This window comes from Strix uralensis, chromosome 38 (genome assembly GCF_047716275.1).
Source record: "Strix uralensis isolate ZFMK-TIS-50842 chromosome 38, bStrUra1, whole genome shotgun sequence".
Taxonomy (NCBI): domain Eukaryota; kingdom Metazoa; phylum Chordata; class Aves; order Strigiformes; family Strigidae; genus Strix; species Strix uralensis.
Genome location: NC_134009.1, coordinates 477,667 through 497,561, shown reverse-complemented (window position 1 = coordinate 497,561; position 19,895 = coordinate 477,667). Strand labels below are relative to the sequence as shown.

At 65.6% G+C, this 19,895-nt stretch overlaps 2 protein-coding genes across 5 annotated transcripts; both read left to right on the top strand.

The window, feature by feature from the left end:
- Nucleotides 1-959: 959 nt before the first annotated feature.
- SAMD1 (sterile alpha motif domain containing 1) lies at nt 960-6,520 on the top strand. Its single transcript, XM_074854749.1, has 5 exons — nt 960-1,570; nt 2,630-2,903; nt 3,828-3,921; nt 4,031-4,142; nt 5,493-6,520. Exons 1-5 carry the CDS (start codon nt 980-982, stop codon nt 5,655-5,657), a joined length of 1,236 nt encoding a protein of 411 aa, XP_074710850.1. The 5' UTR covers nt 960-979; the 3' UTR covers nt 5,658-6,520.
- Nucleotides 6,521-7,016: 496 nt separating this feature from the next.
- MAP2K7 (mitogen-activated protein kinase kinase 7) lies at nt 7,017-18,696 on the top strand. 4 transcript variants are annotated; one of them, XM_074854742.1, is made up of 12 exons: nt 7,017-7,198; nt 9,238-9,284; nt 10,620-10,761; nt 12,674-12,740; nt 12,842-12,955; nt 13,090-13,209; nt 13,498-13,605; nt 13,695-13,874; nt 14,508-14,588; nt 15,234-15,376; nt 15,461-15,506; nt 16,444-18,696. In XM_074854742.1, exons 1-12 carry the CDS (start codon nt 7,068-7,070, stop codon nt 16,579-16,581), a joined length of 1,317 nt encoding a protein of 438 aa, XP_074710843.1. In that variant the 5' UTR covers nt 7,017-7,067; the 3' UTR covers nt 16,582-18,696. The 4 variants fall into 4 exon arrangements, with proteins under 4 accessions (XP_074710843.1, XP_074710840.1, XP_074710842.1 ...); XM_074854739.1 differs by lacking the exon at nt 9,238-9,284 and having other exon boundaries at nt 7,018-7,191; XM_074854741.1 differs by lacking the exon at nt 7,017-7,198 and having other exon boundaries at nt 9,235-9,284.
- The last annotated feature ends 1,199 nt before the right edge of the window (nt 18,697-19,895 follow it).

Genomic DNA, 19,895 nt, shown 5'->3' with positions numbered 1-19,895 from the left:
TGCTGTGGGTTGGGGGGGGGGGGCTTGATTTTGGGGTGGCCATATCGGTTTGGGGGGGCACTGTGGGTCTTGGGGGAGACCCTATGGATTTTGGGGGGCTCCATGGAAAGTGGGGGGGAGCTTTGGATTGGGGGGGGGGGCACTGTGGATTTTGGGGAAGAATGTATGAATGGGGGGGGGGCTTTGGATTTGGGGGGGCACTGTAAGGTTTGGGGGGGCTCCAAGGAAAGTGTGTGGGGGCTTTGGATTTGGGGGGGGCACTGTGGGTTTTGGGGGGGCTCCAAGGAAAGTGGGGGGAGCCCTAGGAGGCGTTTGGGGGGGGCACGGTGGGTTTTTGGGAGAACGTATGAGTTTGGGGGGGGCTTTGGATTTGGGGGGGCTCCAAGGAAAGTGGGGGGGGCTTTGGATTTGGGGGGGCACTGTGGGTTTAGGGGGGGCTCCAAGGAAAGTGGGGGGGGGCTTTGGATTTGGGGGGGCACTGCGGGTTGTGTGGGAGACCCTAAGGATTGGGGGGGGGAGGGGTCTCCAAAAAAAGTGGGGGGAGCCGCAGGGGGGTTTGGGGACCCCCAGGGAGGTGGGACCCCGTGGGGTTTGGGGGTGGGGGGAGCGCTTAGAATTGGAAGGGGGGGCCGGCCCGTGTGTCCGCGGGTCCGTAGGGGGCGTGGCTTGGCTTGAGAGGGCGTGGTTTTGCCTGAGGTAGGCGGGGCTTATCGGGGCGGAGCAGGAGTGGGCGCGGCGTGGGGCGCCCGCGCGGGGCGGGGCGGGGTCAGCGTGTGGCTCCGCCCCCAAGGCGCGCGCGGGGCGCGCGGCGGCGGCGGCGGCGGCGGCGGCGGCGGCTCCTCCTTCAAGGCGCGCGCGGGCGGCGGCCGCCGCCGGTTCGAGGCCGCGGGGCTGCGGCGGGGCGGGAGGGGGGGGGGGCGGGCGGAGGGAGGGCGGGAGGAGGAGGAGGAGGAGGAGGAGGAGGAGGAGGGCGGGGGCCATGGCGGGGCCGCCGCCGCCGCCGCCGGGCCCGGAGGCACCGCGGTACCAGGAGTGGATCTTAGACACGATCGATTCGTTACGTTCGCGGAAGGCGCGTCCCGATTTAGAACGGATCTGCCGCATGGTGCGGCGGCGGCACGGCCCCGAGCCCGAACGGACGCGGGCCGAGCTGGAGAAGCTCATCCAGCAACGGGCCGTGCTCCGCGTCAGCTACAAGGGCAGCATCTCCTACCGCAACGCCGCCCGCGTCCAGCCGCCGCGCCGCCCCCCCCCGCCGCCGCCGCCGCCGCCGCCCGCCCGCCGCGCCGAGCCGCCCGTCAGCCTCCGCGACGCCGCCCGGTACCTCGGCGGCGATGGCCGCTTGACCCGCGGCCGCCTGCAGGGATCGGCGTTACCGGCTGACGGAGGGTTGGGAGTTACCGGAGGGCCCTGTGGGGGGGGTGGGGGTGGATCGGGGCCTGGACCCGCACCGGGAACCGGCGGCGGGAGCGGCGGCAGCGGCGGGGGGCGGTTGGAGAGGACCCGCCTCGCCACCATCGCCATGGCCCGCGCCGAGCGCGGCCGCGGGGCCGCTGGCAGGGCCCGGAAGGTGAGGGCCGGGGACCGGGGAGGGGGGGGGGACACACGGCGGGGACCCCCTGAGGGGACCCGGTGTGTGTGTGGCGGGGTGTGAGGGGATGGCGGAGACCCCTGAGGGGACCGTGAGGGGATGGCGGGAAACGGGGGAGGGACGGGGGGGGCTGAGAAGTCGTGAGGGGCCCTGAGGGGACATTGGAGACCGGGGGGGGCGGTGAGGGGACCCTGAGGGGACCCTAAAGGGACATCGGGGACCGGGGGGGGATTGAGGGGACCCTGAGGGAACGTTGGGGACCGGGGGGGCGTGAGGGGACATTGGGGACCTGGGGGAAGGGATTGAGGGGACCCTGAGGGGACATTGGGGACTGGGGGGGGCGTGAGGGGACATTGGGGACCTGGGGGGAGGGATTGAGAGGACCCTGAGGGGACCCTGAAGGGATATTGGGGACAGGGGGGCCGTGAGGGGACTTTGGGGACCTGCGGGGAGGGATTGAGGGGACCCTGGGGGGGGTGTGAGGGGATGAGGGAATCCTGAAGGGACATTGGGGACCGGGGGGAGGCAGCTGAGGGGACCCTGAGGGACATTGGGGACCGGGGGGGAGTGGGGGGCACGGTGGGGGATTGGCGAGGGACCTGAGGGGATGGGGGGGGACACAGGGGACCCCCCTAAGGGGGTGGCGGGGACTTTGGGGGGGCTGAGGGGACCGGGGGGGCCGTGGGGGGACAGGGGGTAGCAGGGACAAGCCCTGGGGGGGGGGGCTGAGAGGTAGGGGGGGGGTCCCCTGTTTGGGGGGGCTGAGGGGAGGTTTGGGGACACTTTGGGGGGACAGTGGTCGGGTGGCTTATTTGGGGGGGGAACAATAAAATTTTGGGGGTCTTGGTTTTAGGGGGTCCCTGCAGAACTGGGGAGAGGGGGTTGTTTGGGGGGGGTCCCAGGTTTTGGGGGGGGGTATCATACAGCATTGGGGTTGAGGTGTGGCATTGGAGTCTCCTGCGTTTTGGGGGGCTGTACATTTTTGAGGGTGGGATCTAGATTTTGGGGGACACCCCCCCTTATTGACACCCCCCCCAGCCCCCCTGCAGCGGCACCGAGGCATCGGTGAGGGAGGAGGATGAAGAAGATGAGGATGAGGATGAAGACGGGACGGGCTCGGAGGCCTCCGAAGATGGGGGGGCCCCCCGACAGCTGAACGGCGAAGGTCGTGGGGGCCCCCCACTTCGCCCCCCCGGCCAGCCCCCCCCCGAGCGGCCCCCCCAGCCCAAGGCCTGCTCGCCGGGGGAGAGCGCCTGCCACCACCTGGCCCCCCTCAAAAAAGAGGGGGCCTTCGGGCAGCCCGACAGAGCAGGTGACCCCCCCGGGGGGTGTTTTTGGGGGGGCTGTTTGGGGGAGAGGGTCCTGAGGGGGTTGGGGGGGGCTGGTTGGGGGGTGAGGGTGTTGGGGGGTGGTCAGAGCAATGGGGGGGGCTGGTTGGGGTTCAAGGGAGAAAGTTTGGGGGTGCTGAGTTCTGTGGGGGCAGTTTTGGGGGGTGCAGGGGTTTGGGGGGACAGTTTGGGGGCTGAGGGGGAGCAGTTTTGGGGGTGCTGGGTGCCATGGGGGCAGTTTTGAGGGGGCACAGGGGTTGGGGGGGGCAGTTTGGGGGCCGAGGGGGAGCAGTTTTGGGGGTGCTGGGTGCCATGGGGGCAGTTTTGAGGGGGCGCAGGGGTTGGGGGGGGCAGTTTGGGGGCCGAGGGGGAGCAGTTTTGGGGGTGCTGGGTGCCATGGGGGCAGTTTTGAGGGGGCGCAGGGGTTGGGGGGGCAGTTTGGGGGCCGAGGGGGGGCAGATTGAGGGTTCTGGGTGCTGTGGGGACAGTTTTGGGGGATGCAGGGGATGGGGAGCAGTTTGGGGGCCGAGGGGGAGCAGTTTTGGGGGTGCTGGGTGCTGTGGGGGCAGTTTTGGGGGATGCAGGGGATGGGGGGCAGTTTGGGGGCCGAGGGGGAGCAGTTTTGGGGGTGCTGAGTGCTGTGGGGGCAGTTTTGGGGGGTGCAGGGGATTGGGGGGAACAGTTTGGGAGGGTCCGGGTTCAGGGGGGGCAGCTTTGTGGGTGCTGGGTGCTGTGGGGACAGTTTTGGGGGTCATAGGGGTTTGGGGGGACAGTTTGGTGGTCGAGGGGGGGCAGTTTGGATGTGCTGGGTGCCGTGGGGGCACTTTTGGGGGGCACAGTGATTTGAGGGGGGGGTGGCCAGTTTTGGGGGGCAGCAGCGAGCCCCCAACCCTGCCGTGTCCCCACAGTGTCCCCAGCCCTGGCGGGTGCGGAGCCCTCGGTGCCGCTGTCCCCGGGCCGGCCGGGACCCCAGGCCGCCGACGGGGCCCCTTTCAGCTGCACGTGAGTTTGGGGGGGCCCTGGGTGTCCCCGAAGTGTGTGTGTGTGTCTATTTGGTGGCCCTGTCGTCCCCACCCGGTGACACTGTGCCTGGTTTTGTCCCCCCCGCCAGGGCTGGGAAGAAGGAGAAGGCGGCCGACCCCGTGGAGTGGTCCGTGCGGGACGTGGTGGATTATTTCACAGAGGCCGGGTTCCCCGAGCAGGCCACCGCCTTCCAGGAGCAGGTGGGTCCCCCCGTGTCACCTTGTGTCCCCCCCGTGTCACCTGTGTCCCCCCATGTCCCCCCTGTGTCCATATGTACCACACCCCCCCCAGTGCCCCCTCTGTCCCTGCTCACTCCATCCCTGTCCCCATGGGTGCACCCCCCTGTCCCCACCACGGGTGTCCTTGTCCCTCTGGGGGGGCCCGGGAGGGGGGGGGGGTGTCCCCTGTCTTGTCCGTGTCCCCCCCCCAAATCCCCACAGGTGTTGTCCCCCCCCAAAATGTCCCCCATGGGTGACCCCGCTGATGCTGTCCCCAGTTGATGTCCCCCATCTCTGCATGTCCCACTTGCCCCTGTCCCCTTGGGGGGTCCCCAGGGGGGGTCCTCCTGTCCCCATGAGTGTCCTCCTGTCCCCAGGGGGGTCCCCTTGGTCCCCCAGGGTGTCCCCAAGCCCTCCCCCCCCGCCTCAGTGTCCTTAGGGCCATCTCCAGGGGTGTCCCCACTGACACCATCCCCAAGCTGATCCATCCCCCCCCACCCCAACTCTGGGGATCCCTTGTGTCCCCTTAGGGTGTCCTAGGGGGGTCCCCCTGTCCCTGGGGGGGTCCCCAAGGTGTGTGTGTGCCCACTCCCTCCATGCCCCCCCCCCACCTCCACTTTTCCCACCCCTTCTCACCCCACTCTCCACCATCCCCTTGGGCCACCCCGGGGTAGATCCCCCCCACCCATGGGTGCCCCCTCAGTCACGGCGTATCCCCCCCACCCATGGGTGCCCCCCCCCTACCCCGTGGGTGTCCCCCTGTCCCCAGGGATGTCCCCAAGACCCACATCACCACCACCACCCCCCCACTCCTCCCCTCCCACCCTCCACCATCCCCCTTGGGCCACCCTGGGCCAGCTCCCCCACCCCATGGGTTCCCCCCCAATCCCAGCGTGTCCCTCCCACCCATGGGTTCCCCCCCAAATCCCGGGGTGTCCCCCCCCCCCCCCCACCCCATGGCTGTCCCCCTGTCCCCAGGGGTGTCCCCAATCCCCCCCTATCCCCCCCCAACTCCTCCACCATGCCCCTTAGGCCACCCTGGGCCAGTCCCCCTCAATCCTGGGGTGTCCTTCCCACTCATGGGTGCCCCCTCAATCCTGGGGTGTCCCCCCCACCATGGGTACCCCCCCCACACCGTGGGTGTCCCCCTGTCCCCAGGGCTGTCCCCAATCCCCCCCTATGCCCCCCCAACTCCTCCCACCCCACCCTCCACCATCCCCCTTAGGCCACCCCGGGGCAGCTCCCCCTCCACCCCTGGGTGCTCCCCCACCCCATGGATGTCCCCCCATCTCTCCGGGGGTGCCCCCACTTTCCCCCCACCGCCCCCCCCAGGAGATCGACGGGAAGTCGCTGCTGCTGATGCAGCGGGCGGACGTGCTGACGGGGCTCTCGATCCGCCTCGGCCCCGCGCTCAAGATCTACGAGTACCACGTCAAGCTGCTGCAGCGCAGCCACTTCCAGGAAGAGGAGCCCCCCCCGGAGCCCTTCCCCGCCTGAGGGTACCCCCTAAATCAACGAGGGGGACCCCCCAAATCACAAGGGGGGGGCCACACCCCGGTATCCGGGAGGGCTCCCCCCCACCCCCCCACTCCCCCCTCCCCACCCCAAGCTTGGGGTACCCTCGCAACCCCCAGCCGCTGCGCACAGAGACTTTGGGGGGGTGGTTGGGGGTGAGGGGGGGGGCGCACCCCTCTTTTGGGGGAGTCGCCTCTCTCTTTAGGGGGGGTGCCTCACTTTTGGGGGTGTCACCTCTCTTTTGGGGGGGGCATCACCTCTTCTTGGGGGGTAGTCTCTTTGTGGGGTCACCCCTCTCTAAGGGGGTCCACCCTGTCTGTTGGGGGGGTCACTCCTCTCTTTTTGGGGGGTTCTCTGGGGGGTCCACCCCCCCTTTTAGGGGTCGACCCCCCTTTTGGGGGAGCCCTCTCTTGGGGGGGGGTCACCCCTCTTTTGGAGGGGGGTGCTCTCTTTGAAGGGGGCACCTCTCTTCTTTGGGGGGTACTCTCTTTTAGGGGGCACCCCTCTCTTTGGGGTGTACTCACTTTTTGGGGGGGGTTACCCTCTTTTGGGGGGGTCACCCCTTTTTAAGGGGGACCCCCCTTTTCTTTGGGGTGGGGGATTTTTATTGCAAGGGGATGGGTTGGGTTGGGGGGCGCTGCCCGGAGATGTTTTAACCTGCCCCAGCCTGTGCCCCCCCCCCCTCCCCTTTACCCAAATTGGGGTGCGACCCCCCCACACATTTTGCCACGAGGGGGGGGTCTGCCCTCCCCCCACCCCCCCCAATCGTGGTCTGTGCCCCTCCCCCCTTCCCCGGGCCTGGCTTGTTTTGGGGTTTTTTAAATAAAAATGGAAAAAAGCAGAGAAAAAAATTAAATTCCCCCCCCCGGGGTTACGGGGGGACTGGGGGCCCTTTGGGCGCGGTGCCTCCCCCATTTGGGGGGGTCCTGGCCTGTTAGTGCCCCCCCAAGGCATCTTCGGGGGGGGGGGTATGGGGTTTTGGGGGGGATCTTGGGAGGCCTCGGGGAAGGTGGGGGGGGCTTTACGGGAAGGTCCCCAAGGTAGGGGGGTGGGGGGGGGGTCCCCAAGGTGGGGGATCAGGGCGCTTTGGGGGGGGGGGGGGGTGTCTCTTTAAAGGCCCCTAGTGGGGGAGCGCGGTGCGCATGCGCGGCCCTTCGCGTCGGCAGGGGACGCTCGCGCTGCCCGGCCCGCGCCCTTCCGCGCATGCGCACCGCGCTCCCCGAAGCCACAGCGCCTAAAGGCGGGCACGACGGTGGCCGGCGGCGGCCTTAAAACCTTCCGCGCCTCCCTTGGCGCCGGCCGGACGGTGGCCCGGCGGGGTCAGGCCGCGCATGCGCAGGGCGCTGTTTGTGCATTCTGGCTGCGCGGCGGCGGCGCTGGCTGCGGGGGAAGATGGCGGCGTCCTCGCTGGAGCAGAAGCTCTCCCGGTTGGAGGCGAAGCTCAAGCAGGAGAACCGCGAGGCCCGCCGCCGGATTGACCTTAACCTCGACATCAGTCCTGCCCGGGCCCGGCCTAGTAAGGCGCCGCGGGAGGAAGGGGGGATGGAACCGGGCCCAGGCCCAGGCGGGGGCGGCTGAGGCGATGGAGCGCGGGGGCGGGGGGGGAGCTGGGTTAGAGGCGCCTCATCTTTGAGGCCTTATTAAAGGGTCTGGGGGCTGCTTTAGGAGATGGGGGGGGCTTGAGGCCGTGCTGTGGGGAGTGGGGGACGGCTGAGGGGGATTGGGGGGCGGTGAGCGCTGGATCGGGCGGAGTGCGGGGGGGCTGAGGCTGCTTTGAGAGGGTCTGGAGGGTGGCCGAGGCCGTTTTAGGGGTGTTGGGGGCAGGCGGGGGCTGTTTGAGGAGCTCTGCGGGGCTGTGGAGGCCCAGATAGGAATGTTAGGGGGTGGCTGAGGTCAATTTAGGGGTGTTGGGGGGTGACTGGGACTGGTTTAGGGGTATTTCGGAGCGGCTGGGGCTGTTTGGGGGGCGACTGGGGCGGCCTTAAGATTATAGGGGATAGTTATGGCAGTTTGGGGGGTGCTTAATGCTGGTTTAGGGGTACTGGGGGGCTAGTGGGGGCTGTGGAGGCTGGTTTAGGAGTATTGAGGGGCAGCTGAGGTGATCTTAAGATTAGAAAGGGTAGTTGTGACAGTTTGGGGGGTGCTTAATGTTGGTTTAGGGGTATTGAGGGGCTACAGGGGGGCGGTTGAGGCCTTCTAAGGGGTGTTGGGGGCAGTTAAGGACATTTTAGGGATATTGGGGAGCAGTTGAGGCTGGTTTTGGGTTACTGGGGGCTCTTGGGTGCTGTTATGGCTGGTTTCGGGGTATTGGGGGGCAGCTGAGGCCTTTTTGGGGTATTTGGGGCAGTTGAGGCCATTTTAGGAACGTTGGGGGGCATTTGAGGCCGTATTGAGGGACAGTTAAGGCTGTACAGGGGGAAATAGGGGGCATTTGAGTCTATTTTGGGGGTATTTGGGGGCAACTGAGGCAGCAGGAGGGTTTGGGGGGACAGTTGAGGCTGTTTGAGGAGTGCTGGGGGGACAGTTGAGGCTGTTTTAGGGGTGCTGGGCGGACAGTTGAGGCTGTTTTAGGGGTGCTGGGCGGACAGTTGAGGCTGTTTTAGGGGTGCTGGGGGGACAGTTGAGGCTGTTTTAGGGGTGCTGGGGCACAGTTGAGGCTGAGGAGGGCTGGGGGGACAGTTGAGGCCGTTTTAGGGGTGTTGGGGGGCAGTTGAGGCCGTTTTAGGGGTGTTGGGGGACAGTTGAGGCCGTTTTAGGGGTGTTGGGGGACAGTTGAGGCCGTTTTAGGGGTGTTGGGGGGGCAGTTGAGGCCGTTTTAGGGGTGTTGGGGGGGCAGTTGAGGCCATGTTGGGTAACACAGGGGGGTATGGGGGGGCAAGGGGGATATTTGGGGCCATATGGGGGTTATTTGAGGGCAGCTGAGGTGGGTTTGGGGACAGTTTGGGCTTTATTGGGCGAAATGGGGGGGATGTGAGGGCTTTACTGGGCAAAATGGGGGAGTGTAAGGGTTTTACTGGGAGCAGCGGGACTGTACTGGGGATTGCTGGAGGCAGCGCAGGAGTTTGGGGGTTCCCAGAGGCATTTGGGGGTGCTGGGGGAGGGTATTTGAGGGGGGGGGTATCACCACTGCGGTTAGCACCCTGAGGAGCTGCTTTGGGGGGCCCAGCCCCCCCCCCCCCCAGGTAGGGGGGGACACGGGAGGGGGACACGGGACCCCTCAGCGCACCACAACTGCCAGGTGAAGATTTTTCCAGCATTTCCCTACAATTTCACAGGATTAAAAAAAAAACGTGTTTTCCGGGCCGGGGGTGTCTGGAGCAGCCGGGCAGCCCCCCCACACCCCCTTTTCCCACCCCCCCGCCCCCCCATCCTCCCTTCCCACCCCACAATTTTAAGTTCATTCTGGTTCTTTTCCCCCCCCTTATCCCCCGCGGTGCCTCGAGTTTGTTCCTGTTGTGATTTATGGTGTTTTTCTTTCTTTTTATTATTTTTTTTTTCCCTTTTTCCCCGGTTTTTTATTTTCTCCCCCCTCCCTCCGCCCCCCCACCCCCCCCATATCCAGTATCGTGATCACCCTAAGCCCCGCTCCCGCTCCGTCCCAGCGAGCAGGTACCACCACATCTCGCCGCCGCTTGGGTTTCTCCTGCATCCCCCACTTCTAACGCTCCCCCCGACCCCCCCCCCACCTCGCTGACGCCCACCCTGTCCCCTCTCACCCTTGGGGACATCCCTGTGTCCCCCCCCTCAGCGCCCACCCAAAGCCCTCCCCCCCCCCGGCACATCCTAAACCCACCCGTGCCTCAGTTTCCCCACTCAGTGGAGCAGCTTTTCCCTGTCAGCTTCTCCCCGCTCACCCCGTGTGTGCCCCCCCCGAATGTGTCCCCCCCACCTTGAATGTCCCCGTGTGTCCCCCCCCCGACCCCGCGTGGCTGTCCTGCCTGTCGCATGGAGTGTGGCCCCCGGCCCGGCCCCCGCGGGGTGCATGGCCTGGCCCCGCGGCGCATGCGGCCGCGGCACGGCATGAGGCGGGGCCGCGCCGAGAATTTGGGGGGGTTGGGGGGTGGTGGGGGGGATGGAGGGGGGGGGGGGCATGGAAATGGGCTGAATTGTGGCTGAAATGGGGTGGGAAGAGTCAAAATGGGGCTGAGATGGGAGGTGGGTGAAATGGGGCCGGAACGGACATAATGGGGCAGGAACAGACAAAATGGGGTTGTGCCGAAATGGGGCAGAAATGGGCAAAATGGGACAGGAACAGGTAAAATAGGGTTGTGCCAAAATGGGCAGAAACGGGCAAAATGGGACAGGAACAGGTAAAATGGGGCTGATCTGAAATGGGGCAGAAACGGGCAAAATGGGGTTGTGCCAACATGGGGCAGAAATGGGCAAAATGGGGCAAACCGGGGCTGAGCTGAAATGGGCAGGAACAGGCAAAATGGGGCAGAAATGGGTTAAATGGGGCTGAGCCAAAATGGGGCAAGAACAGGCAAAAAGGGGCAGGAACGGGCAGACGGGTTGAATCAAAACGGGGCCCGAAACCTCCGAACTGGGGCTGAGCCGACTGGGGGTGCGTGGGCTTGGCCCCCCCCGGGGCACCCCGGGGTGCTATGGGTGGGGTGAGGGGGACACACACCCCCCCCGGGTGATCCCACACACCCCCCCCCAGCCCCTGGAGGGAGTTGGGGTGGTTTTGGGGGGGCTGACGGGGTGTCTCTGCCCCCTCCCCCTTGATTTTGGGGGGGCTGACGGGGTGTCTCTGCCCCCTCCCCCTTGATTTTGGGGGGGCTGATGGGGTCTTTCTGTCCCCCTCCATTTTTAGGGGGGCTGATGGGGTCTTTCTTCCCCCCCCCTCCCGATTCTGGGGGGGCTGATGGGGTCTCTCTGCCCCCACCCACCCCCCCCCCCCAATTTTGGGGGGGGCTGACAGGGTCTCTCTGTCCCCCCCAGCTCTGCAGCTGCCACTGGTGAGCGACGGGGGGGGCCGGGCCGTGCTCCCCGAGGGCACCCAGCACCCGCCGCCCCCCTCCCGCCCCCGCAACATGCTGGGGCTGCCCCAGCCGCCCTTCCTGGTGCCCCGCAGCGTGGAGAGGTGAGACACCGACCCCCCCGCCGGGACCCCCCCGGGACCCCCCCGGCACCCCCCAACTGCAGCAGCTCATGGGCTGGGCAGGAGCCGCTGCTCTGATTGGTCGGCTGCTGGGGAATGCAGTGGGCTGGGTGGCTGGGGCATGGTGATGGGCGGGACATCGCGTGTGCTGATTGGCCGGAGGTTCAAGGGATCGCGTGTGCTGATTGGCCGGAGGTTCAAGGGATCGTGTGTGCTGATTGGCCGGAGGTTCAAAGGATCACGTGTGCTGATTGGCCGGAGGTTCAAGGGATCGCGTGTGCTGATTGGCTGGAGGTTCAAGGGATAGTGTGTGCTGATTGGCCAGAGGTTCAAGGGATAGTGTGTGCTGATTGGCCGGAGGTTCAAGGGATTGTGTGTGCTGATTGGCTGGAGGTTCAAGGGATTGTGTGTGCTGATTGGCTGGAGGTCCAGGAGATCACGTGTGCTGATTGGCCGGAGGTTCAAGGGACTGTGTGTGCTGATTGGCCAGAGGTTCAGGGAGATCACATGTGCTGATTGGCCGGAGGTTCAAGGGATCGTGTGTGCTGATTGGCCGGAGGTTCAAGGGATCGTGTGTGCTGATTGGCCGGAGGTTCAAGGGATCGTGTGTGCTGATTGGCCGGAGGTTCAAGGGATTGTGTGTGCTGATTGGCTGGAGGTTCAAGGGATTGTGTGTGCTGATTGGCCGGAGGTTCAAGGGATCGTGTGTGCTGATTGGCCGGAGGTTCAAGGGATTGTGTGTGCTGATTGGCTGGAGGTTCAAGGGACCGTGTGTGCTGATTGGCCGGAGGTCCAGGGAGATCACGTGTGCTGATTGGCCGGAGGTTCAAGGGACTGTGTGTGCTGATTGGCCGGAGGTTCAAGGGATCACCTGTGCTGATTGGCCAGAGGTTCAGGGAGATCACATGTGCTGATTGGCAGGAGGTTTAAGGGATCGTGTGTGCTGATTGGCCAGAGGTCCAAGGGATTATGTGCATTAATTAGCCGGAGGTTCAAGGGGTCGTGTGTGCTGATTGGTCAGCGCAGGAGACTTCTGTATGCTGATTGGCAAGATGTACAGGAGCCTGCTGATTGGCCAGAGGTCTGGGGGATCATGTTCGCTGATTGGCTGGGTGTGCAGGAGCCTGCAGGTGCGATTGGTCAGATGTTCAGAGTACCGCTTGTGCTCATTGGCTGGTCAGACAGGAGATCTCCTTCTCCTGATTGGCTGGGTGACGGGGAGCTCGCAGGTGCTGATTGGCCAGCTGTGCAGGAACCCCTGGGTGCTGATTGGTCAGGCAGGGAGGAAAGGCATGTGCTGATTGGTCAGGCGTGCAGGAGCCCCTGAGTGCTGATGGGCTGGGCAGACACGATTCCCTGTGTGCTGATTGGCCAGGCAGAGGGAAGCTTTCCTTGTCCTGATTGGCCGAGTAGACATGTCCCCTCTGTTGATTGGCCACGTGCTGATTGGCCGGGTGGGTGGATCCCCCCTTCCAGCTGCATGCTGATTGGCCAGGTGGGTGTGTGCTGATTGGCCAAGCTTCTCCCTGAACATGCCGATTGGTCAGGCCTCCCCTGTATTGATTGTCTAGACACGCCCCCACCCTGTGAGCTGATTGGCCAGTTGTATGGGTGTGTCCCCATGTGCTGATTGGCCAGGAGGCCCCCCGCCTGTTGATTGGCCAGTCACCCCTGCCTTGTGCTGATTGGCCAGGGCATCCTCATGCTGATTGGCCCGGCCCCCTCCTTGCCCCCTGCTGATTGGCCCGGCCCCCTCCTTGCCCCCTGCTGATTGGCCCGGCCCCCTCCTTGCCCCCTGCTGATTGGCCAGGCCCCCTCCTTGCCCCCTGCTGATTGGCCAGGCCCCCTCCTTGCCCCCTGCTGATTGGCCCGGCCCCCCCTTTCCTCTCCCCAGCATCGAGATCGACCAGAAGCTGCAGGAGATCATGAAGCAGACGGGGTACCTCACCGTGGGGGGGCAGGTGAGCATGGACAGGGGGGACCCAGGGGACACGGGGGGGGACCCAGGGGACATGGAGGGGGGACACGGGGGACCCTGACCCCCCCCTTTGTGCCCCCCCAGCGCTACCAGGCAGAGATCAACGACCTGGAGAACCTGGGGGAGATCGGCAGCGGCACCTGCGGGCAGGTCTGGAAGATGCGCTTCCGCAAGACGGGCCACGTCATCGCCGTCAAGGTGGGGACCCCCCTCCCCGGAAACCGGGGTCCCCACCCCCATGGCAGGGCCAGAATCGGGCCCTAAACACCCCCTAAAACTCACTTTTTTTTTTTTTTTTTTTTGCTGTGTGTCCCCCCCTGCCCCTCCAACAGCAAATGCGGCGCTCGGGGAACCGGGAGGAGAACAAGCGGATCCTGATGGACCTGGACGTGGTGCTCAAGAGCCACGACTGCCCCTACATCGTCCAGTGCTTCGGCACCTTCATCACCAACGTGAGCTCCCCCCCACACACACACCCCGGGGGGGGTCTGGATTTGGTCGTGGGGGGGTCTGGATCCAGCTTGGGGGGCCCCCTCGGGGTCTGGAGCCGACCTTGGGGGCCTCTCAGGGTCTGGAGTCGGTGGTGTCCCCTCCATTTCGGATCCAGCCATCGCTCCCTCCGTCCCCTGTCCCTCTGCGTTGTCCCCATCATCCCAACCATGGCGGGGGGTGTCCCTAATGTCCCCAGGATCTATGTGTGTCCCCCCGCTCCCTGGCCAACCCCTCCTTTACTTCCTCAGACCGACGTCTTCATCGCCATGGAGCTGATGGGCACCTGCGCCGAGAAGCTCAAGAAACGCATCCAAGGTCCCATCCCCGAGCGCATCCTGGGCAAGATGACGGTGGCGGTGAGCGGGGAGGGGACCCAGGGACAGGGGGGAGGTGACGCTTGGGGCCACCCCGAGGGATCACCCCATGCTGACACCCCTCCCCGTAGATCGTGAAGGCCCTCTTCTACCTGAAAGAGAAACACGGGGTGATCCACCGCGACGTCAAACCCTCCAACATTTTGTTGGACGAGCGGGGTCAGGTGAAACTCTGCGATTTCGGCATCAGCGGCCGCCTCGTCGACTCCAAAGCCAAGACCCGCAGCGCCGGCTGCGCCGCTTACATGGCCGTAAGCACCCATGGGTGCTGCCTGGGGTGGGGCTTCCTGGGGGAGATAAAGGGGTGCTGGGTGCTTGGTGGGTTGTTCTGCGGGGGGAGAGGCAGGAGGGCTGCATGGCCTGGAGGTGGGTGCTCATGGGGGGGTGCCCCTATTGGGCTGGGGGTCCCTTGGGGCTGGGGGTGCTGCACCCCAGAGGTGGGTGCTGGGGGTCCCCTGGGGCTGAGGGTGACAGAGATGAGTGCTGGGGGGCCTTTGGGGCTGAGGGTCTCCAGGAATGTGGGTGCTGCACCTCAGAGGTGGGTGCTGCACCCCAGAAGTGGATTCCCTGGGGGTGTAGGTCCCCCGGGACCATGGGTGCTGCACCCCAGAGGTGGGTGCTGGGGGTTCCCTGGGGGTGAGGGTGCCAGAGGTGGGTGCTTGGGGTTCCCCAGGGCTGTAGGTCTCCAGGAATGTGGGTGCTGCACCCCAGAGTTGGGTGCTGGGGGTCCCAGAGGTGGGGGCTGTGGGTGCTGCACCACAGAGGTGGGTTCTGGGGCTGTCCCAGGGCTGTGGGTCCCACTGGGCTGTGGGTGCTGCACCCCAGGGCTGCGGGTGCTGTGGGTCCTGCCCCCCGTGCCCCACGGCCCCAACCCTCTCCCCCAGCCCGAGCGCATCGACCCCCCCGACCCCACCAAGCCCGACTACGACATCCGCGCCGACGTCTGGAGCCTCGGCATCTCCCTGGTGAGCCGGGTCCCCAACCCGTCCCCAACCCATCCCCAGCCCCGTCCCCAGCCCCTCCCCAGGTCCCCAACCTGTCCCTAACCTTGTCTGCAGCATTCCCTGGCTCCTCAACATGTCCCCAGCCTGTCCCCAACCCCTCCCTGGCTCCCAAATGTGTCCCCAACCTGTCCCCAACCCCTTCCCAGGTCCCCAACGTCTCCCCAACCCCTCTTTGGCTCCCCACCAAGCTCTCCCCAACCCCTCCCCGGGTCCCCAATGTGTCCCCAACCCCTCTCGAGGTCCCCACTGTGTCCCCAACCTGTCTCCAACACCTCTTCAGGTCCCCAAGCTGTCCCCAACGCCTCCCCGGGTCCCCACTGTGTCCCCAACCTGTCCCCAGCACATCCTTGGCTCCCCAGCATGTCCCCAACTCATCCCCAGTGTGTCCCCACCACGTCCCTGGGTCCCTAACCTGTCCCCAAGTCCCACTGTGCCCCCACTGTGTCCCCACTGCACCCCTGCCATGTCCCCACCGTGCCACTGCATCCCCCTCCATCCCTGCCACCGTGTCCCCTGAGCCCACCATGTCCCAGCCACATCCCTGTGGCACAGCCATGTCCCTGTCCCCCCCCCAGTGACAGCGGTGTCCCCGCGGTGTCCCCACAGGTGGAGCTGGCCACGGGGCAGTTCCCCTACCAGAACTGCAAGACGGATTTCGAGGTGCTGACGAAGGTGCTGCAGGAGGACCCCCCACTTCTGCCCCCCGCCATGGGCTTCTCCGGGGACTTCCAGGCCTTCGTCAGGGACTGGTGGGTGACAAGCCACCCCCCCTCAGGCTGGGGACACATCCCCGGGTGTCCCCGCGGTGCTGACCCCCCTCCCCTCTCCCGCAGCCTCACCAAGGACCACAGGAAGAGACCAAAGTACAACAAGTTACTGGTGAGTCCCCAGGGCCACGTGTGTCCCCCACTTTTGCTGTCGCTGTCACACGTGTCCCCAAGGAGGGTCCCTGTCTCTGTCCCAGGGTGCACATGTGTCCCCTTCGTGGGTGGGCGCGTGCTGCCATCCCTGGGGGGATCCTCAGCCTCCCTGTCCTTGTCCCCAAGCCCCTGTCCCCATTTATGTCTGCATCAGTGTCAGATGTCCCCGTGTCCCTGTCCCCATGTCCCCATGCATGTCCCTCTCCCCACACCAGTGTCTGGTGCCCCTGTCCCCATCCCCCTGCCCCTGCATGTCCCCACACCCCTGTCCTGCTGCTTGTGTCCCTGTCCCCATGTCCACGTCCCCCTGCTTCTGCCCTGTGTTCCTGTGCCCATGTGTGTCCCCATTTCCATGTCCTAGTGCCTGTCCCTATGTCCCCAAACGTGTCCCTACACCCATGTCCTGATGCTCATGGCCCTCTCCCTGTCCCCTTGTCCCCATCCCCATGTCCTGGAGCCCACATCCATGTCCTGGTGCTCGTGTCCACCTCCCTGTGCCGTTCTGTCCCCATCCTTGTGTCCCCATCCCTGTCCCCAAACGTGTCCCTACACCCATGTCCTGATGCTCTTGGCCATCTCCCTGTCCCCTTGTCCCCGTCCCCATGTCCTGGAGCCCATATCCATGTTCTGGTGCTCGTGTCCCCATCCCTGTCCCCAAACGTGTCCCTACAGCCATGTCCTGATGCTCGTGGCCATCTCTCCACTTCCTGTCCTTGTGTCCCCATCCCTGTCCCCAAATGTCTCCCTACACCCATGTCTTGATGCTTGTGGCCATTTCCCTGTCCTTGTGTCCCCATACATGTCCCCACACCCATGTCCTGGAGCCTATATCCATGTCCTGATGCCCCTGTCCCCATGTCCCCACATCCCCACTCTCACTCCCTCCCTCCCCGCAGGAACACAACTTCATCAAGCGCTACGAGACGCTGGAGGTGGACGTGGCCTCCTGGTTCAAGGACGTCATGGCCAAGACAGAGTCCCCTCGCACCGGCGGTGGCCTCAGCCAGCACCACCTGCCCTTCTTCACCAGGTAGCACCCGCTGCCCGCCCCGCCCGGGCCCCCCGCCGTGGCCGTGACCCCCACCCATGACACCCGCCGTGGCCAGGACCCCCGTGACAGCCACCACGTGCCCCGGTAGCCGCGTGGACACCCACGGCACGGCGTGTCACGGCGTGTCCCAGGACATCCCAGTGTGTCCCAGCGTGTCACGGTGTGTCCCAGGACATCCCAGTGTGTCCCAGCGTGTCCCAGGACCTCCTGGTGTGTCCCCCGCCGTGTCCCAGCACATCCCGGTGTGTCCCGACGTGTCCTGACATGTGACAGCACGTCTTGGCCTGTCCCAGCACATCCCAGTGTGTCCTGGTGTGTCCCCAGTGTGTCCTGGCACATCCTTGCCTGTCCCAGCACATCCCAGTGTGTCCCAGTACGTCCTGATGTGTCCCCAGTGTGTCCCAGTACATCCTTGCGTGTCCTGGTGGAACCTAACACCTTGTGTCCTCGTGGATCCCAGTGTGTCCTCTCCTGATGTCCCCACCCCCCTTATAATGCTGGGGCATGGGGATGCCTGTGTCCCCTCTGTGTCCCCGCTGTGTCCCCCCCCAGGGTGGCCTGTGCCTCAGTTTCCCCAGGGCCAGCAGCTCCTCAGCCTCCGTGCTCAGGCTGTTCCCTGCCGCTGTCCCTGTCCCCAACCCCGGGAGGACAGGGATGGGTACAGGAACTGGATGGGGGACACTGGGATGTGACATGAGAACGTGACACGAGGACGTGACACGCTGGGACATGACTCGGGGACACGGCGCAGGGACGCGGCACGCTGGGATGTGACACGAGGATGTAACGCGCAAATGTGGCACAGGGACACGGGCTGTGACATGGGGACACGGCCCACGGGCGTGGCACAGGGACGTGACACGGGGGCACGGCTTGGGGATGTGACACGGGGATGTGGGCACGGAGGTGGCACGGGGATGCGACACGGGGATGTGACGGGGCGGAGGACGACGCGTGGGGACACTGCGGGGATGTGGCACCAAGGGACGGCGCAGAGGGACGATGAGATGGCACAGGGACATGGCGTGGAGGTGTGACATTGGCATGGTGACACGGGGAAGAGATGTGACACGGCGAGATGGCACGGTGACATGGCGTGGAGATGTGGCACGGAGACGGCATGGTGACGTGGCGTGGGAATGTGGCATGGGGACACGGCACAGAGACATGGGACAGGGGCAACACGGAGACTCAGCGTGGGGACGTAACATGGAGGGACGACATGGGGATATGGCAGAGAGGTGACATGGAGGGATGGCATGGAGATGGCACTGGGATGTGACCTGAGGACACAGAGGTGGCACCAGGATGTGACCTGGGGACGCAGATGGCACCAGGATGTGACCTGGGGACGCGGAGATGGCACCAGGATGTGACATGGGGACACGGAGATGGCACCAGGATGTGACATGGGGACACGGAGATGGCACCAGGATGTGACACGGGGATGGAGATGGCACCAGGATGTGACACGGGGACACGGAGATGGCACCAGGATGTGACATGGGGACGTGGAGATGGCACCAGAATGTGACATGGGGACACGGAGGTGGCACCAGGATGTGACACGGGGACACAGCGCTGAAGGGTGACATGGAGAGGTGGCCTGGGGACGTGGCATGAGAGACAACACGGAGCGGTGGCACAGAGGTGGCTCGGGGAGGTGGCACTGGGGGACGCCATGGGGATGCGCCGTGGGGCCACGGCACAGATGTGGCACAGGGGGACATCAAGGGGACACATCACCACGGGGACGTGACCCAGAGGGACAATGTGGGGACGTGGCCCGGGGACGCCGTCCCCAGAAGCCCCCGGGGTGACGGTGGCCCTTGGGTGACGCGAGGCCACGCGGTGACAATCAGAGCTGGGGACAGGGCCTGGGGGCCACCGCGGGGACACGGGGACACCTGGCCCGCGGTCCCCCCCCCCGTCCCCCGCCGTGTCCCCCGGGGTGGCAGCAGGTGCAGTTTTAGTGCATTGTGGGCGCGGGCGGCGGCTCCCCCTCGTTATCGTCATTATTAATTATTATTATTATTATTATTATTGTTATTATTATTATTATTATTATTATTATTATAAATGCGCATGTGGAACCCGAGGGGCCGCGTCGGCGTCAGGCTCTGGGGGACATTGGGGGGATGGGGGGGGACGTCGGGGACAGGGGGACATTGGGGACACGGGGACATTGCAAGGGGGATGTTGGAGGACAGGGGGGACATGAGGGGACATTGGGGGACGGGGACATCGATATGGGGGATGTGAGGGGACATTGAGGGACATTGGTATTGGGGACATTGGAGGACAGGGGACATTGATACGAGGGACATTGGGGACGTTGGGAGAGGGGGAGACATTGGGGACACAGAGCCAGGATGACGGGGACATTGATATGGGGGACAGGGATGGGGACAATGGGGGGACACTGGGCACAGGATGATGGGGGACATTGGGGGACAGGGGACATTGATACAAGGGACATGGGGGGACGTTGGGGATGGAGGAAGGTGGGGGAGGACAGGGCTGGGGACATGGGGGACACCAGGAGGTGGGAGATGGGGACATTGGGGACATGGGAGGATGTGGGAGGACAGGGGTGGGTGACATGGGGGACAGGAAGCACAGGGGGGACATGGGGAGTCCTGGGGGGACATGGGGACATCCATACGGGGGACGGGGGGGGTGTGTTGGGGACACAATGGGGACACAGGACACTGGGGGGGTCGGGGGGGAGATGGGGACATGGGGAATGGGACAGTGGGGACACGGGATGTTGGGGACAGGGGGGGGACATCGGGTCGTGGGAGGATGTTGGGGACATGGGACATTGGGGACACGGGGGGATGTAGGGGACATTGGGGGGACATTGGGGACACGGGGGGATGTAGGGGACATTGGGGGGACATGGGGGACATCAAGGACATGGGACGTTGGGGACACGGGGGGGACATCAGGGACAGGCGGGGGTGGCTGGTCCCTCCCCGGGGTGACGTCCCCGCAGCCCAAGGCCGGGCGGGTGTCACCCGGGAGATGGTGGCCTCGTGGGGGGGGGGGGGGGGGGAGCCCCCCCTGCAGCCTCCCACGCGTGGGCGGGCCCCGGGGACCGCGCTGGGGACACGGACGCGACCCGCGGGAGCTGCCAGCGCCTGGGGAACCCCGGGGACACGCGGGGGGGGGTTGGACACGAGTGGGGACCCCCCATGGCGCCGAGCTGGAGCCCCCCCCCTCCTCCTCCTCCTCTTGCTGCCCGGGGGGGGACCCGCGGGTGGGTTGCGGGGGGGGCACAGGGGGACCCAGAGG

Coding starts and splice junctions, on each gene's coding strand:
- SAMD1 (XM_074854749.1), top strand. CDS start 980: ATGGCGGGGCCGCCGCCGCCGCCGCCGGGCCCGGAGGCACCGCGGTAC. Junction 2,904..3,827: donor CGGGCAGCCCGACAGAGCAG/GTGACCCCCCCG, acceptor GTGTCCCCACAG/TGTCCCCAGCCCTGGCGGGT. Junction 3,922..4,030: donor GGGGCCCCTTTCAGCTGCAC/GTGAGTTTGGGG, acceptor CCCCCCCGCCAG/GGCTGGGAAGAAGGAGAAGG.
- MAP2K7 (XM_074854742.1), top strand. CDS start 7,068: ATGGCGGCGTCCTCGCTGGAGCAGAAGCTCTCCCGGTTGGAGGCGAAG. Junction 7,199..9,237: donor CGGGCCCGGCCTAGTAAGGC/GCCGCGGGAGGA, acceptor CCCCATATCCAG/TATCGTGATCACCCTAAGCC. Junction 12,741..12,841: donor ACCTCACCGTGGGGGGGCAG/GTGAGCATGGAC, acceptor GTGCCCCCCCAG/CGCTACCAGGCAGAGATCAA.